At 39.6% G+C, this 18,134-nt stretch overlaps 1 protein-coding gene across 7 annotated transcripts in view; it reads left to right on the forward strand.

Moving 5' to 3' along the window:
• Window positions 1-18,134, forward strand: part of LRP5 (LDL receptor related protein 5) — a 266,220-nt gene that overhangs the window by 118,036 nt on the left and 130,050 nt on the right. For all 7 annotated transcript variants that reach the window (XR_006177230.2, XR_010600468.1, XM_024109654.3 and 4 more), the window contains one exon: window positions 891-1,022. Coding sequence is in view for 5 of the 7 variants with exons in the window: in XM_024109654.3 (XP_023965422.1) it covers window positions 891-1,022 (132 nt within the window). In the remaining 2 variants the exon portion in view is untranslated. The remainder of the gene's footprint in view (window positions 1-890; window positions 1,023-18,134) is intronic.

Raw genomic sequence — 18,134 nt, forward strand, 5'->3', positions numbered from 1 at the left:
TTATTCCAGTTAAAGTTAAGAGATTTTTTTTCAATTTATTGCATTTGCATCTTCAAAACTGTTTTTTAAAAAAGGTGGCAGGGCAAGAGGGGGAGAGGGAAAGGTTCAGACATTTGTAGCCTCTTTTCCTAAAATGAATGAAAATGCAAGATATTCCTCTGTTTCCCCCCACTGTGTCAGATGTTTGGAGATGCTAGAATGCTACACCTTTGTGAAGGATTTTGGGTCTGAAAAGATTTTTACTACCACCACAATGTAGCAACCTCTATTTACCCCCCCCCTTCCCTCCCTCAAAAGTCCTTCTCCTCATATCATGTTGTTTGGTTATAGAAAAACGTTCTTTTAGTTTGCCAAAGTGGCTTTGTTAGGTGCCTTGATTATTTCGTGCCCAACTGAAAACACATTTAAGGAACCTGATAGTCAGAAAATGCTGAGCACCTGCCCTTTGAAAATCAGGCCCTTTTAATTATCTCAAGTTGGGCACCTAGGAGTAGAGGCACCCACAATCACCAGTCACTTTTAAAAAATTGCTGTTTTATAGCTTATTTATCCTTTAGTGCTAAGACTGGGCACAACTAGATGGGAGTGGTGATGTCTGTGTGGGAGGTATTTATTGCAGTACACCTCTAACCTGATATAACGCTGTCCTCGGGAGCCAAAAAATCTTACCGCGTTATAGGTGAAACCGCATTATATCGAACTTGCTTTGATCTGCCGGAGTGCGCAGCCTCCCCCCCTTCCCCCCAGAGCACTACTTTACTGCGTTATATCCGAATTTGTGTTAAATCGGGTCGCGTTATATCGGGGTAGAGGTGTATATAGTGGTCTGGTTGGACTTTGTCACTCTATAGAGAAGTAAAATAAATTCCAGTTCTTGTGATTTCTTGAAGTTCATACTCCCTGCGAAGAAAACAATGGAGGCTGCTCTCACCTTTGCCTGCTGTCTCCCAGAGACCCCTTCTACAGCTGTGCCTGTCCCACTGGAGTGCAGCTGGAAGATGATGGCAAGACCTGTAAAGCAGGTAAGGCTCTTCTTGTCTTTCTACAGTAGCAGCGTTGGCTGCTTAATAGTTCAATATTAAGGTTTGAATAAAGAGGGTCTGTTTGAGATGCTCAGATCTAAGTCAAAATGCTTAAGATAAGGACTCTATGATTCCATAAACAACGTGCTCAGCTCTTTGGGTATGGATGGAGTAATATATATAGTTGGATAAGCAGCTGCACCAACTCTTGGAAATATCTCCCATACCATTCTGTTTATTCATTTATAAAACACACATCTGCATTTCAAGTGCCTTCTGTCTGGTATGTATGAAGAGAAACTAGGTATCTTGTAGGTAAAGCATTGGACTGGGAACTGGATTCAGTTCCTGCCTCTGCTACATATTTCCTGTGTAACCTTGGTCATGTCACTTACACTTTGTCTGCACAGAAAGTTATTCTGAAATAACCATTCCTGATTAACTCCATGTGTGGATGCTCTTATTCCAAATTAATCAGGACTAGTTAATCCTCTTTAAATTTACACCCTGCCTTATTCCAAGTTAAGTTTAATGTGTAGACATTCCTAAAATGTGGGGCATGCTTCCCAGCATAGGAACAGAGGATGTAAAGGGTTAGTTAACAGGGCACAGATGGACCTCCCAAATGTTCTCCAGAAGTCTCAGCTTTTGTTAAAAACAAAAGGCTCTAGCTATTATGGTTGCACAAAAAAGCTTGAAAATATCACCCAAGTATAACAAATGCAGTAATAACTGCCTGAGTTTGGAGAGTCTGAAATGTAAGCTCTGAAGTGTGAATGACCTTATTCAAGTCAATGGGTGCCAATTCAGATGCCACTGATAACTAGACCATTGCTCTTCAAAACATGAATGGGAGGAGAGAGAGGATCATATGTGGAAAGTCTACATATGTACTCTGACTGAGGGCCTCACTGTTTGAAATCATGCTAAATAACCAGTTTGAGTAGACCCTTAATAACGTACCAGGGTTGAAGAGGGGCTTGATTGGTTTAATTTCCCGGATTTTTCCTAATTTCTCTGGGGAGTGGAGGGGCTCAGCGTTCACAAATTTAGGAGACAATTTTTGTGCCTGATTTTCAGAAGCACTGAGCACCCAAAGTCACCCATTTGGACCAAAGCTTCCCTCTTGTAAAATGGAAATGGTAATACTTCTCTATTTCACAGTGGCACTGGGAATAAATGCGCCCTCAGGTACTATGGGGATGCTGCACATGTAAGTACCCACATAGCTGTGTTGCATCTATCTTTTCCAAAAATGGCATGCTTCTGCCATAGCAGAAGTAAAGACCAATGATTCCCTTTAGTTTATTGCTAGTGTGGGAGGTGTAGAAATATCTGTTGTAATTCTGAGTAGTGGTTCAGGCTGTGATTCTCAATTTGTGTCCCGCTGACTATTAATGATTCACAGAACCCTTCTGAGTGGTCTATGCAGATGCTTCTATCACACTTTTTGTGTCAGTATTCCATCTTCAGTGGCACTTCAGAGTGCTTACGTGTGCTTTTCTGAAATGAGGCCCGTTAGAGGGAAGCCATTGCAGGACCATGTTTTTCTCAGCTGGGCAATGGACTTAAAGGTAGAGGTTTGTTCCCTTGTATTCATTGGTCAGTAGTTGCTGCTGTGATGGAGGGGCAACTCAGCTGTTACCTTTTGGCTGTATCCTAAAGAACAATGTTTTTGACGTGTTTTGGGAACTCATGTGGCGGGACAGTTGCTTGAATCCAGGTCTTTGTGTTACTCTGCAGTTAAGCCACTGTGCCAACCTCAGATTTAATTAGTTATTATGGAATGATCCATACAGAAAAATGCCAAATTAAGATTTAAACCAGTAATGCCATTTCTCTACTGCTGAAGATGAATAGTCCCTTTCTTCCCTCTGGGACAGCTCTTTGTGGAGAGATGTATGAAGTAATTATGCTAGGAAATTTTCATCACTCTGCCTCATTCGTGTTTTCATGCATTATGTTTAATTGAAAAAAAGTAAGGCAAGGCTTTGTGCCAGAAGTCTTGTGAAATTTGCTCTCTTAGACAATGTGAACTAGAGAAAATTATCTAAGTAAGAAACTAGAGAGAGATCTCATGATGAAATTCCAAAGTTAGATGTGAGATGCCACATATGAGGTTTACTTAAGAGGCAATAGTTGGGGGCTAATAGTACAACAGTAGCAGTGTTTCAGTAAAGTATAAGTCACACAGTTTGTTGGGAAAAATCTTGATTTTATTATTCAGGAAGTTTGACTTTTAAAAAGTGAATTTAATATTTATAAAAATGAGAGATTAACATTCCTAGCTAGAGCCAAGAAATAGTGCTTAGTGCTAGCTTCTTGCATGCACAGTTCAGCCAATGAATCATAGAATATCAGGGTTGGAAGGGACCTCAGGAGGTCATCTAGTCCAACCCCCTGCTCAAAGCAGGACCAATCCCCAGACAGATTTTTTCCCTAGATCCCTAAATGGCCCCCTCAAGGATTGAACTCACAACCCTGGGTTTAGCAGGCCAATGCTCAAACCACTGAGCTATCCCTCCCCCAAACCTCAGTCCTGGACTGAAAGACTTGCTGCTATCATAGAATTGGGGGTTTTTAGCATATTTTGCCAATGCACGCAGTAGTGCAATCATTTTCTGATGCTGGTTAATATCCATTGGCATTACGGTAAGCTCAACAAACTCCTTTCACTCATGAAGTAAGGCAGGATTTGAACCCAAGTCTCCAGGGTTGAAAGGCCATTTTCATTAACTCTTCCTGCTGTATTTGAAATGCTTCCAAGGTAATTCTTGGGTCTGCTGAAAGACCTTTATTTTTCCCCTTGCAGTATAAGAAAGATTTAAAAACATTGCTGAATGTTCAAGACAAATGTTTTTTTTAAATACTCATACAGATTTGTTTTTGGCAGTAGTAAACAGAGCCCTTGTGCAGTTGGCACTTTGGCTAATGGCACAAAAATAACTGACTTTTTAGCCTATGCTTGTATCTTTCCATTGTTGGGCCAGACACTCTGTCAAGGATTTTCTGTCAAAAGGGGGCAAAAAATTTGGATGGGAACAGGAAATTTGATTTTGCATAAGAATGTGGCCTTTTGGTTCAGTTTTATGGATTATTTTTTTCCCAAGCTCTGCATCTTTTGTGATCCTGTCTGCCTTATGCCAACATCCACATGCTTCTCTTTCCACTCTTATTAATTAACTCCTTGGTGGCAAGAAGCTGACTTTTTATTCCTTGCATGGATTCTTGGCGTAGATAAGGGTAGTACCAGGAACTGCGGACATGAAAGAATTAACCATGTCTTCGTTTTATCGCTTGTTAGTTTCGGTAAAAATTTCAAAAGTGCCAAAGTCACTTAAGACTGGAAGTCCCAATCACGGTCAATGGTACTTTTGGGATAAAAATGGTACTTGAAATCCTGAGAGTGTTTGCATGGGGAGTTATACTGCATAGCTATAGCCATGTAGTTGTACTGTATAGCTATGCTGGTAAGTTTTCCCATGTAGACAAACCCACAGGCTCCTAAATCACGTAAGCACCCTTAAAGATTTTATCCTTTGAGATTAGGCGAATACAAGTATGTGAGAACTATGGGTTCTGCAGTTCTTTGTTGAGACGGTGTTGTCTGGGGGGGAATGAGCCCCGTGTTGGGAATCTGTAGATCCTGAGTTCAAGTGGGGGCTCTGCCACTGACTTGCTTGTGACCCTGGGCAAACTACTTCAACTTTGTTTTTACCCTTCAGTAAAATGGGGATAATGCTGCTTTACCTACCTACCTACCTTACAGAGGTCCAGTGAGGATTAACTAGTTAATGCCTGTTCAGTACTTTGTCCATGTAACATGCTATATGCATGCTTGCTATTTTTATCTTTAGAATGTCCATTTTCTCATGTTACCATTCTGGAATTGTGGGTGAGTAATGTAATGTCACAACAAAAGGGTAGGATAAGTTGTGATTAACTTATGTTAGGTTCTTTGTCACTACTTTGTTGAGAAAATGCTGTGTATGCTGCTCGTGCCGATGTTACTAAACAGATTAAAAAATGTAGATGCCTCTGTCCCAAATATCACAGTCAAAGCCAGTGGGTAAATTACAAGTCAATATTGGATGTTACAGAAATGGAAGTAAAATAGAGACCCACAAGATATGGCATGTATGCAGTGAGACTCTGATAACTTTTTGATTAATACTATGGTGCATCTATAACTGTTGCTATTCTGCTGAGTCAGTAGGTGAAATGTTTATTATTCTCTTGTTTTTCCTTTCTGTATTGTGTTGTACTTGTAGCCTGGTTTTCCTCTTACATTTCCAGCTCTATACAGTTACATTATTTGACAAATCAAAATATCATAAAAAGATTCCAACTCTGTGGTGAATGCCATTTATTAATAATAATAAATATAAAATATGGGGAGAGTTTGGAACGCTGACACTGAGCACAAGAAGCTGTCCAGGAAAGTGTAGTTGCTTAAAGTGGTGTTTGCTGCTCCGGTGTTGCCTCATTCCAGGCATAAGAGAATAAAAGTCTGTTTTGCTTTGTTTGTGTATGGTGTTTTCTTTATTCATTGACAACATGACAAGTGCTTCTTAGCACCCAGAGAACCGCTGTGTAGAAGAGTCTGCAATACAAGAACAGGGTTTGTTTTTATGTTTTTAAAAGGAAAAAAAGCCACATTGAAAAGTTAAAACAAAGCCCCAGTCACCTGAAACTTTTGCAAGGGTATGATTTCCCTCTCGCCCCCTCTGCATCACCCCAGGCCACAAAAGCGGAATTGTAAAAGCACAATGTGCAATGCTTGAAAAGTATTTGAAATCTGGTTTCCAGGTATGAGACGTTTGATGCCCGAAAGGAACAATTTTAACCAAGTTATGAACAACTGAAAAAAGGATTTGGAGTGGAATGCCAACCATAACTATATCTGGGATTTGAACAGTTTATGGAATGTGGATTCTATTAGAAGCAAATGCTGTAATAAAAGAAGTTCAAAGAGGCTGACTTGACTAAAAAGATGTACTAATTATTTAAGCACCGTAACTTATTATAGAGTAATATTTTATCCTCGGTAGCCAACACAATGCTTTTATTGTATTAAAATAAGCAGCTTTTTTAGATTTGGTGGGGGATGGGTAGGGTAGGGGTTTTTGGTAAATATCTTTACATCACAAGACTGAAAAATTGGGTTAAATTTTCAGACAAGTTAAGTATGGAATTCTCACCTTAAAAATATATGAATTTTCTGAGCAGAAGGGGCCATCGTTGTCATCTAACCGGACCTTCTGCATAACACAGGCCATAGAATTACGCCCAGTAATTTCTGCGTCAAGCCTATAACATGTGCTTGAGCTATACCATACCTTTTAGAAAAAGTTCCAGTCTTGATGTAAAGATTCAAAATGCATGTATAATTGCATCTAATTAGCCTTTCACTCATGCAGTTACCCAAATTGCATGCCTATCTTAGGTCTGCCTTATTAACTCTTCAAGTCCTTATTTAAGTTACTTTCTGACATGAATGATTAAAGACCTGAAAAGCAAGTTCTCCTTTCCCTTTTCTTAAGAGACATTTTATAAACATACATATTCTATACTTCAGAGCAAAGCATAGTTTGGATCAATTACCACTACAATCCAAGAGTGGCAAACAGGCTGTTGGAAAGGCAAAGATGAGCAGAGTTGTCTCAGTTTTTAAGTTAGAAATGTTGGGTAATTTTCTGTTTGCAGCCTGATCCTTTCAGTGCTATGTTGAATCACAACAGTGCTGAATTTAATACTTGTATTTAAAACGTCAAACTTATAATCTCCTTCTTTAGAAACAAAAGTGTTATAATCTCTGAGTCACAAATTCATCACCGAGGATTCCTTTCAAGAAGCTCTCCTCTGTTCTCTCTCCCTCACTCCCCGGAGGGTCCCTGGGTGAAACTCTTTACTAGGTTGTTTTGTTGACTTAAAAGTAGTTTAAAATGTTAGGAGAAAGCCAAGCAGATACGTTCATGGCTTATGTTGTGTCTCTGATAGGGGGAGCCATTTGTCCCTCTTACTCTGTATTGCAAACAGTTCTGAGAAATGGTATAAATCACAAGGCATCTGAATACAGTGAGGCATTTTTTTAGAATGGGTTCTTTCTCCTTATCCTTGCAGGCGTCCTTCTCCTGAATTGCTTTCCCTGCTGTGGTGCGTGACAAGCAAGAGTTGCATGTTCACTTCTACTACCACTCTGGCGCTCCAGTTTGCTGTTGTCTTATAATGACTCCTGTTGCCGTCCGTCCTTGTAGTGTGGTCCTTCCTTCTTCCATGTGACGTAGGCAGAGTTGCGCATTCAGAATGTTGAACGTTTCTTTTGTGGCTTGTCCACATGACTCAGTTTAATGACGTTCAAATGTGATTGTGAAGAGAGTAGATAATGGCATAGCGTTTTCAACATTGTCGGCTAATTGTGATTAAACCCTGGTCCCAGTAGGGTCCCACACTCAAATGCCACAGCCATATCCCCATCTCCTTCCAAGATTGGGTTCCTTTTTATAAACAATGTTCAGCTGCCTATATCTCTCTCAGTTCTGGAAAATGCATCTTTTCTTTTTTGCAGTCTTCAGTGTTGTTGGCATAAAAATATTGCTGCTGGCTTTTTACGTAAACTTTAGAACTTATTCCAGCTTAGTACTAATGTGGACACGAGAACGAATGGATATAAACTGGCCGTGGGGAAGTTTAGGCTTGAAATTAGACGAAGGTTTCTGACCGTCAGAGGGGTGAAATATTGGAACAGCCTTCCGAGGGAAACGGTGGGGGCGAGGGACCTGTCTGGTTTTAAGATTAAGTTAGACAAGTTTATGGAGGGAATGGTTTAATGGTAAAACATATTAGCTGAGGAATACCAAGCAATGGTAGGTAAACAGTATAATGGCTAACAAGGGTCAGGCTGGAGACTCTTGCCTACATGCTCGGGGTCTTACTGATCGCCATATTTGGGGTCGGGAAGGAATTTTCCTCCAGGGTAGATTGGCTGAGGCCCTGGAGGTTTTTCGCCTTCCTCCGCAGCATGGGGCAGGGATCTCTAGCAGGAGGGTTCTCTGCCAATTGAAGTCACTAAGACACAGGATTTGGGGACTTCATCAGCAGAGTCAAGGAAAGGGTAGGGACGGTTTTGTGGTCTGCAGCATGCAGGGGGTCAGACCAGATGATCATAATGGTCCCTTCTGACCTTAAAGTCTATGAGTTATCTATGAGAATTTTCATCTATTCCATAAAAGTGGGAATAGCCCGTTTTCCCCATAAATGGTCATTTTAACGTCTTCATTTCTGTTCTTCCCCAAAGTGGCCCTCTTCTTTCACAAGCTTGCTTTGCTATTTCGAAGGATCCCATTCTCATTGTAAGATAATTTCTTATATCTTCTGATACCATATAAGCCAATTGTAGCTTCAGTTAACTAAAATTACTTTTATTGAATAAAAAACCCAAGGCTATAGTAACTTATATACAATAATATATAACTTATATATAATAAGTATAATAAAATAGATCAAGTACAGAGTGAACGGCCTTTTGACAAGCTGCTACCCAGTTTGCTTGTTCAGCTCAGTCTGTATTCCGGCTGTAACTAACTTGTAAATTAAAGGTGTAGTAACTAGAAAACAGCCCAGATCCTCAGCTGGCATAACTTAACATGGCTGTATTGACTTCAGTGGAGCAAAACTAGGTGAGAACTAGCTCAGAGTCAAAATAGCTTCTTGACATTACAACACAAGTTTAAAATATTATTTTTACTTTCAGTAAGTTGATACATTGAATTTTGTTTAACAATACTGTAGCAAATTATTTTGTTAAAGTATTTCTGTGAAAATTTGTATTAAGCATATAACTTTATTACAATCGTTGCTCAGCTTAACTGTAACATATATCATTAGTTTTTGATCTGTTTTATTAAATTAATGTAAACATAAGATTCATTCCTTTCTTTTTGTGTCTAGATATTTCAGGAGCGGGAGTTTCAGGTTTCTTCAAAGATGAGGGGTTTTTTTGTTATCCTACAGGATGTACATATTTGGCGCTCTCATATTAGGCAATTTTGTTGCCACTCCTTTTTATCTATCCATCTATGACTAGAAGCTTTTTTGCATTTCTAGAGCCTGTTTTGTCATGAATACTGTTTTATAATGAGTTCTTTCTGAGTTTTTGTTACACCAACTAATCCAGAGTCATCACCAGGTAAACGTCAATACTTGGTTAAATGTGGTATCGTAGTATTTCATTTAATATTGTGCAAAATTTCCCCAAAGGAAGAATTCTGTGTATTTATCTGGGCAGTCTAAGCTCTGACCTAAACAAACTCTAGGATGTCCAGTGTATACTATTTATTCTCCTTCTTTGCATGGAAAGCCTTCAGAATTCTTACCCTGTTTATAGTGACTGAAGGCAGAAACAGATCTGTTGCTCAAGGCAGGGTGAGAGTGGCCGTATTGTTGAAGGCCCTATAGATTTGGTTTTGTCCTAGCAGCTGTAGGCAGGTTCAACTTTGTAACCATTTTCTACCATGTTATATTACGTCTAATTTAAAATAGCCCACATGCTTGGTATCTCAAGCAGAGCCTTAACAAATGTAGCAGTGTGTTATATAAAATAGAACTAAAGTGAGTCATTGGCGTGAGAAAAAACTAAGGACATATCACATCAGCACACTTCACCAGCCACTGTCTTTTAGTGCTAAATCCAGGCCCTGGTCTTTATCTTTAAGGCCCTCATCAGCTTAGGACACGATTTAATCAAAAACTGTCTTCATTCATGACTTTCCAAGACAGCTGTGCTCCTTTGGGACAACATGCCTGACATTGCCCAGGGGGAAGCTCTTAGGAGCCAGGGGGCTTGATTACATAATGATCTCCCAGAAGAGATACATTTGGTTACTGTGACTGATTGGCTAAAAATCATTCACACATCTCGTATGTGCTTAGACACCCCTTTATCTCCCACTACGCACCTACTTCTTTGTTCTGCCTTTTATTTCATAAGCTCTTTGGGCTGCAGGGTCTGTCATTTGACTGTGTACGGTGCCTAGAACATTGGGATCCAACATGATTGAAGCCTCTGGCCGCTGCTACAATATAAATTTAAATAAGACTGAGACTATCTTCAGGGAATGCAGTAAGGCTGCAAAAGTTCTTCTATAGTAACCAAAGACAAGGAATTACAACAGCACAAACAAGAAGAAAATAAGTGCCCCGTGAAATAACAGTAAGGAAGAGCTACTGAACCGAGAAAGGCGAACAGTAAAAGCCTGGGATTGAGAGAACAAAGTCAGTAGAAAATGTACTGTAAGGAAAATACCCACAAAGGGATGGTCTAGATGACCAAAACGGGTCCTTTTTGTCTCCAATTTTGATGACTTTATGGAAGTAGTATATGAAATGATCCTGTAGTTTTCCAGTATGGCCTTTGTGTAGAAGACTTAAGCCTGTTTCTTTCTTTGTGGCAAATTTATTTAACAGTGTCAAAGTAGCTACAGAAAGGTTGAGACACTGCTTTTATTTTTTAACCCCAATTTACAGTTGTTTATAACTTTCTCTATAATGTTTCCCTCTTGGATTGACATTTTTAATGGTTGGTGTTTGCTCCAAAGTGAATTTTCTGTGGACGCGTAATACTTGGAATGTAATAATGATAACACTTCAAAATTTATCTTCAAAGGACTGTATAAACATTAACCTCAAAGGGCTCATATGAGGTACGGAAGTATTCTTCCCATTTTATAGAGAAGGAAATTAAGGTGCAGAGAAATTGTGACTTGTCCAAGGCCACACAGAGAGTCAGTGACAGCTGGGATTAGCATTCAGGAGTACTCAGTTCCAGTAAATCCATTCCAGTAAGCCAGTAAATCTGCCCCCAGTGCCTGGGTGTTCTGATCTGAGGGAATCAAGAATGTATCCTCTACATATCTTCTCTGTGGCTATTTTTGTCCTTTTCCCCCCCAACGACTTTTTCCTTTAATGCAGTACTTTTATTGATTTACATGCTGATGGGTTTGACTACCAAACTTCTGTTGATCACCAAGTGGTTAGTGATAGGGGATGGTCAGGCCAATTTTAATACAGTGCTTACTTATTCTGAGTCAATAGGATGGGGAAAGGATGGGGAATTTTCATCTCTGTGCAGAACTTGAAGGTGATCTTTAGATTTTGCTGTTTCCTTGACAAGGAGCATACCCCATTTCTGGTGCCCAAGTTTCTTTGGAGATTTCTTGCCGTGATTTGTTCAGGACTGTCATTAAAATTCTTTAAGAAGGGATGTTATTTCCTGGTTAGTGAAAACTTGTAGATGGGACTCTTGAATTATATATCCAGATGTGTCGCCTCAAGTATATCACTTAATCTCTCGGAGTCAGTTTCCACATCTTTAAAGCGGAGGTAATATTGACCAGCCAAACTCAGAGGGAGTTGAAATTTACTTGTTAAGTGCTGTGAGATCTTTGGATGAAAGGTGCTGTAGAAGTGCAAAGTATTATTGCTCTTGGTTATGATTAATTACGTGTTAATGGTTGTGGCCATGAACATTGTGCTAATCACTATGTCTGGTTTCTACCAATGATATTAATTGATTGGTATATTAATACTAGTTAGTATGAGTTTTAATGAATATTCTCAAGACCTCCAATTAATGATTGGACAGTCTTCTGGTTTTTGCCTCTGTCCATTACTAAAAATGGAAGAAGACAAGATGTATCCCATTTATTTTATTAAATGATTTAAAGATCATAGCGATAAAGATCATAGCTAAATCACATGTAGGTAGGCACAGGGAAAATTAACACTTATGACAAGAGGAGGACATACAGAGCACAAACATGGCTCATTAACTGCTCCGTTTGCATGTTATACATGAATAACCTTGTCCACTGTTACTTTTACTACTTCATTAACAAACATCTAGGGTAGCTATTTTCCCTGAACCTGCAAATTCCATTTCAGAAACAGTTATGGCACATACTCATTAGAAAAACAAACAAGGTATCCAACAAACATTACATCTGATGAAGTCACCAACATGGAATGACTTACTCAGATGACAGAAAGCTGCTTCCCTCATACCAAGGGAAAGCTATTATAATCCAGGAGGCAGGATTACCCCTGTCTAGTCCAAATGAGGGCACTTAGGACTCACTTTTTGTTAATTTTTATGCACTACTTTTCCCCTGCAGCTCTCTTCCTCAGTCAGATAAACCAGGCAAGTGTATCTCCTGTCTTCTGTGCTCTTATTGCTCCACCAGTTGTCTAAGAGGAAGTTCTCCTGCAGTGAGTGTCCCCAGCCCAAATCAGCCACCTTCATTTAGTAAATCAGTGTTCCGTTCACCCAGAGATTGAAAATAAATCAAATCTTCTGTACAGGGATATGTAGAGCTACTGGTAAACACCATGGCAGACTTTCTCTTATGTTTAAAAAAAAAAAATCCTTTTATGTGGACCCTAGCTATTAGCACAGCTTGATTCAGTTTCTCAAACATTTTTCAATTAGGTGGAAAAGTCTAAGAACAACAATACTGGGGCCCTACACATAGATCATAACACCAAAATGAAACCTCCTATCATAATCCCTGTCTTACTTCTCTCTTCCTGCAGTTGGACTGTTAAGAGCAGCTAATGCTGAACTTCACTGTGCTGAATGTTGTCATTGTTTTGAATATAAGCAAGATTATTAAATAGCACGGCAACTTTTTTTTTTCACATTTATCATGATCTACACAGAATAACAAAGTTTGTTCTCTCCTGCATCATGCTTTGAAACTTTGCCAGGTAATTCATTGTGTTACTGGAACTAACAAGATCCTTTGCTCATCTGTGTGTGGTTTCTTGAAGTCTGGTTGGTTTATCTGGGGTGGCGGGGTGTCTGTACTTAGATGGCTAGTAAAAGGTTTGCTGACAACCTAAGTATTTGTAATGAACTATTTTTAAAATGTCACTTTCTTGTATGTCAATGCAGAACTAAGGTTTTTCCTGTTTACAAGTTCTCTGTTTTGCCTAGCAAAGTCATGGTTGTAAAAGAAGTTCCTAGTGACTAGATTGGAGGGGAAGGGAGAAGAAAATTTTAGGGGAAAAGAGACCCACAATGGAGCATTGTTCTATCCTGATTAGCAGACAGACAAATGGGAAAGGAATAGCATGGTGTTTTCTGGCATGGATTAGCAAAAGCAACCACTGCAGTCTACATTTGTTTAGGTTGGGTAATAAATTGGAGCATTTGTTACTGTATTATAGATGTCTTGTCACTTGTCAAATGTGAAGTGGGCCAAGGGGAGAATAAAAAAGGCTCTTGTCGAGCTGGTGAGATGGGCTACTTCGCTGCTGTCGGCTCTGATTGGAATTAATTTTGTAGATAGAATGCAGCTGCCATTTTCAGCATTGAAGCATGAATTTTTAATAATAACAGAAGCACAAAAGAAAAAAATCCGAGCAAACACTATACCTAGCATGGGTGTTAAATTTTAAAATTAATGGATTAAAGGAGTGGAGGAAGTGGAACTCCATCCATAAAACAAAAAAGATCCCTCTGGTCTGTTTCTACATGGCTTCTTGTTAACTACAAAGAGAGAATATAGTGTTTGGGGAACGAGAATAAATGACCAGAGCTGTGTGTTGGGTTTTTTTAATTCCAGTATAGTTAGCATTTGCCTCTATATGCAAACCATTAAAATTCATGGGCTTGTATGGATGTTAGATTTACTCAAAAGTTGCACAGAAGTTTCTGCAGAAAGCTTCAGGGAGCGGGAAGCAAAAGAGAGACTCAAGAATAATAAACAGCTTAAAGTTATACCAGTTGGAAAAATAAAACAGAAATTTGAACTTAGGGCATTACAGATTCCTTCAAAGTGGAAATTTCAAAGGGATCCCAGTTTTTCTAATGTAAAAAAGTTATCCTACATGATTTTGCATTGTAAAATGTCTATACCAAATGTGTGTGGTGGTATGCATACATTCCTTCCTTTTTTTCCCTGTGGGCTCTGGTTGATAGAGATCTTTTTATATAGCATTACACCATGGTTTCACTTGCTGTGTTCGACTTTAAGCCTGTATTTCAGCCTCATATTTGAGTTGTTTCCATTTTGTATGTGAAAGCTTTTGTTTGTGTGATGCTGAACACATTCATGTTACAGTGGCTGATATTCCTATTAAGGGTTTCTTACTTGTATGGTTATGAAAGTGATTAATTTGATGGTGGTTTTAAAGATTCATTTGATTAAATGCTGTAACATTTGAATGTATTTAGACTGTTTCTAGTAGTGTAGACAGGTTCTAGAATGTCTAGTAATACACATTCTGCAATAGAGATGTTATACTATAAAATTTATTTAGTGTTTTGTATTTTCAAAGCACTCTTCTGAGGTTAATGCTGAAAGTGCCTCTGTAAAAGGGATAGGCTCCCATTTTACAGAAAAGACTACCGAGGAAAAGAGGTGGTGTAATTTGCCCCAGGGTAGATTGGCAGAGGCCCTGGAGGTTTTCCGCCTTCCTCCGCAGCATGGGGCGGGGGTCGCTTGCTGGAGGATTCTCTGCGACTTGAAGTCCTTAAATCACAGGATTTGGGGACTTCAACAGCTGAGTCAAGAGAAAGGGGGTGGGTCAGCTTTTGTGGCCTGCATCATGCGGGAGGTCAGATTAGATGATCATACTGGTCACTTCTGACCTTAAAGTCTATGAGTCTATGAGGTCACAGAGGTAACCAGGGTCAGGACTAAGATTAGTCTGCTACTCCTAATCCTGTGCTTCAAGCTCTAGGCTACGCCTCTCTCCCGCCTGTTCTTTCTAGCAGAAATTATTATTAAAACAAAATACATGCATAATAGCAACTACTAAGCTTTTCACAGAGGATGTTCAGTGTATGCACAGATTTTGTAACTATCTTAGTACTGAATGTCTGGCCAAGAACGATTATTCTTTACCAGCTTTCAGTCGGTGTAGATAACTTATTGAGAAACTTTAGTGGCACATGCTGCACTGCCTTCATCCACATGCCTCTGTTGTCTAAGGACCTAGATACATGGCTGTTAGGAGGATGGTTACAGAGCAATGTATCTTCATTAAGAACAGATGTAGCACAGCAGCATGGATTGTCAAACAGCCAACATATATAGGCCTAGCAGTTCACTTCAATAATGACACCTAGTTCTCATTACCCTAAGGCTGAGAAAATTAAAGAGCATCAGAATTCTAGCATGTATTAGCATCAGCCACTGTTGTGCTTTGACTGTACTGCATCAGATAAGGGGGGTTCTTTGTGGAGTGTTAGGTAAACGAGAAAATAGTCCAGTGCTAAAGGAAATGGGAACTACACAAAAATGAGGAAGCTAGTTAAACAGAAATTAAAGAGTACAGTGCCAAAAGTGAAATCTCTGCAAGTTGCGTGGAAACTTTTTAAAGACACCATAATAGAGGCTCAACCTAAATGTATACCCCAAATTAAACAAACATAGTAAGAGAACCAAAAAAGAGCTGCCCTGGCTAAACAACAAAGTAAAAGAAGCAGTGAGAGGCAAAAAGGCATCCTTTAAAAAATGGAAATAAAATCCTAATGAGGAGTATAGAAAGGAGCATAAACTCTGGCAAACGAAGTGTAAAAATATAATTAGGAAGGCCAAAAAAGAATTTGAAGGACAGCTAGCCAAAGACTCAAAAAGTAATAACAAATTTTTTTTTTACGTACATCAGAAGCAGGAAGCCTGCTAAACAGCCAGTGGGGCTACTGGATGATCGAGATGCTAAAGGAGCTCTCAAGGACGATAAGACCATTGCGGAGAAACTAAATGAATTCTTTGCATCAGTCTTCACGGCTGAGGATGTGAGGGAGATTCCCAAACCTGAGCCATTCTTTTTAGGCAACAGATCTGAGGAACTGTCCCAGATTGAGGTATCATTAGAGGAGGTTTTGTAACAAATTGATAAATTAAACAGCGATAAGTCACCAGGACCAGATGATATTCACCCAAGAATTCTGAAGGAACTCAAATGTGAATTTGTAGAACTACTAACTGTAGTCTGTAACCTATCATTTAAATCCGCTTTTGTAACAAATGACTGTAGGATAGCTAATGTGACAGCAATTTTTTTTTAGAAGTACTCCAGAGGTGATCCCGGCAATTACAGGCCTGTAAGCCTGACTTCAGTACTGGGTAAACTGGTTGAAACTATAATAAAGAACAATATTGTCCGACATATAGATGAACATAATTTGTTGAGGAAGAGTCAACATGGTTTTAGTAAAAGGAAATCACGCCTCGCCAATCTACTAGAATTCTTTGAACGGGTCAACAAGCATGTGTACCAAGGGGATCCAGTGGATATAGTGTACTTAAATTTTCAGGAAGCCTTTGACAAGATCCCTCACCAAAGGCTCTTATACAAAGGCTCTTATACAAAGTAAGCTGCCATGGGTTAAGAGGGAAGGTGCTCTCATGGATTGTTGGTAACTGGTTAAAAGATAGGAAACAAAGGGTAGGAATAAATGGTCAGTTTTCAGAATGGAGAGAGGTAAATAGTGGTGTCCCCCAGGGGTCTGTACTGGGCACAGTCCTATTCAACATATTCATAAATGATCTGGAAAAAGGGGTAAACAGTGAGGTGGCAAAATTTGCAGATGATACAAAATTACTAAAGATAGCTAAGACCTAGGCAGACTGCGAAGAGCTACAAAAGGATCTCTCAAAACTGGGTGACTGGGCAACAAGATGAAATTTAATGTTGATAAATGCAAAGTAATGCACATTGGAAAGCATAATCCCAACGATACATATAAAATGATGTGGTCTAAGTTAGCTGTTACCACTCAAGAAAGAGATCTTGGAGTCATTGTTGATAGTTCTCTGAAAACATGCACTCAATGTGCAGCGTCAGTGAAAAAAGTGAACAGAATGCAGGGAATCATTAAGAAAGGGTTAGATAATAGGACAGAAAATATCTTGTTGCCTCTATATAAATCCATGGTACACCCACATCTTGAATACTGTCTGCAGATGTGGTCGCCCAATCTCAAAAAAGATATATTGGAAAAGGTTCAGAAAAGGGCAACAAAAATGATTAGGGGTATGGAATGGCTTCCGTATGAGAAGAGATTAATAAGACTGGGACTTTTCAGCTTAGAAAAGAGACGGCTAAGGGGAGATATGATTGAGGTCTATAAAATCATGACTGGTGTAGAGAAAATAGATAAGGAAGTGTTGTTTACTACTTCTCATAACACAAGAACCTAGGGGTCACCAAATGAAATTAATAGGCAGTAGTTTTAAAACAAATAAAAGGAAGTATTTCTTCACACAACACACAGTCAACCTGTGGAACTCCTTGCCAGAGGATGTTGTGAAGGCCAAGACCATAACAGGGTTCAAAAAAGAACTAGATAAATTAATGGAGGATAGGTCCATCAATGGCTATTAGTCAGGATGGACAGGAATGATGTCCCTAGGGTCTGTTTGCCAGAAGCTGGGAATGAGTGACACGGGATGGATCACTTGATGATTACCTGTTCTGTTCATTTCCTCTGGGGCACCTGGCACTGGCCACTGTTGGAAGACAGGATACTGTGTTAAATGGACCCTTGGTCTGACCCAGTAGGGCCATTCTTATATTCTTATGTTCATGACTGTAATGAACATGACTGTTCTAATGTCCAAGTTCTAATGTCCAAATTTTTTATTTTCTCACGTGCCTTCTCTGAATACCACCTGTGGCAGAACTGGTGTGGAGCATCTTGAGAGTTTAATAAATAGTACAGCCCGGGCAGTTGAGTGTGAAAGGGACCCTTTTCCTTCTTGGAAGCATGCGATCATGTTGGAGTTGTCATGCAGCTGGTGGGGATGAAGGTGCAGTGGCTGTCTGAATACTGTCCCATCCAATCAGAGTTAATGCAGCCATTACTGCATCTATATGTGTGTGAGAGAAAGGATAGACTGGGCAAGAACCTGTAACTGGGACTGGGAGAATAACTGAGTCCTCACTGCCTTGGGGAGCTGAAGACTGCTTTGGTGTTGTTTATAGATTTTAAGGCCAGAAGGAGACCATTGTGCTCACCTAGTGGTTGTTTTCATGTACAGCACTACAGTGACACAGCTTCACCAGTAACGCTTTAGTGAAGATGCCAATACGCTGACAGGA

Source organism: Chrysemys picta, chromosome 4, assembly GCF_011386835.1.
Source record: "Chrysemys picta bellii isolate R12L10 chromosome 4, ASM1138683v2, whole genome shotgun sequence".
Classification (NCBI taxonomy): Eukaryota; Metazoa; Chordata; order Testudines; family Emydidae; genus Chrysemys; species Chrysemys picta.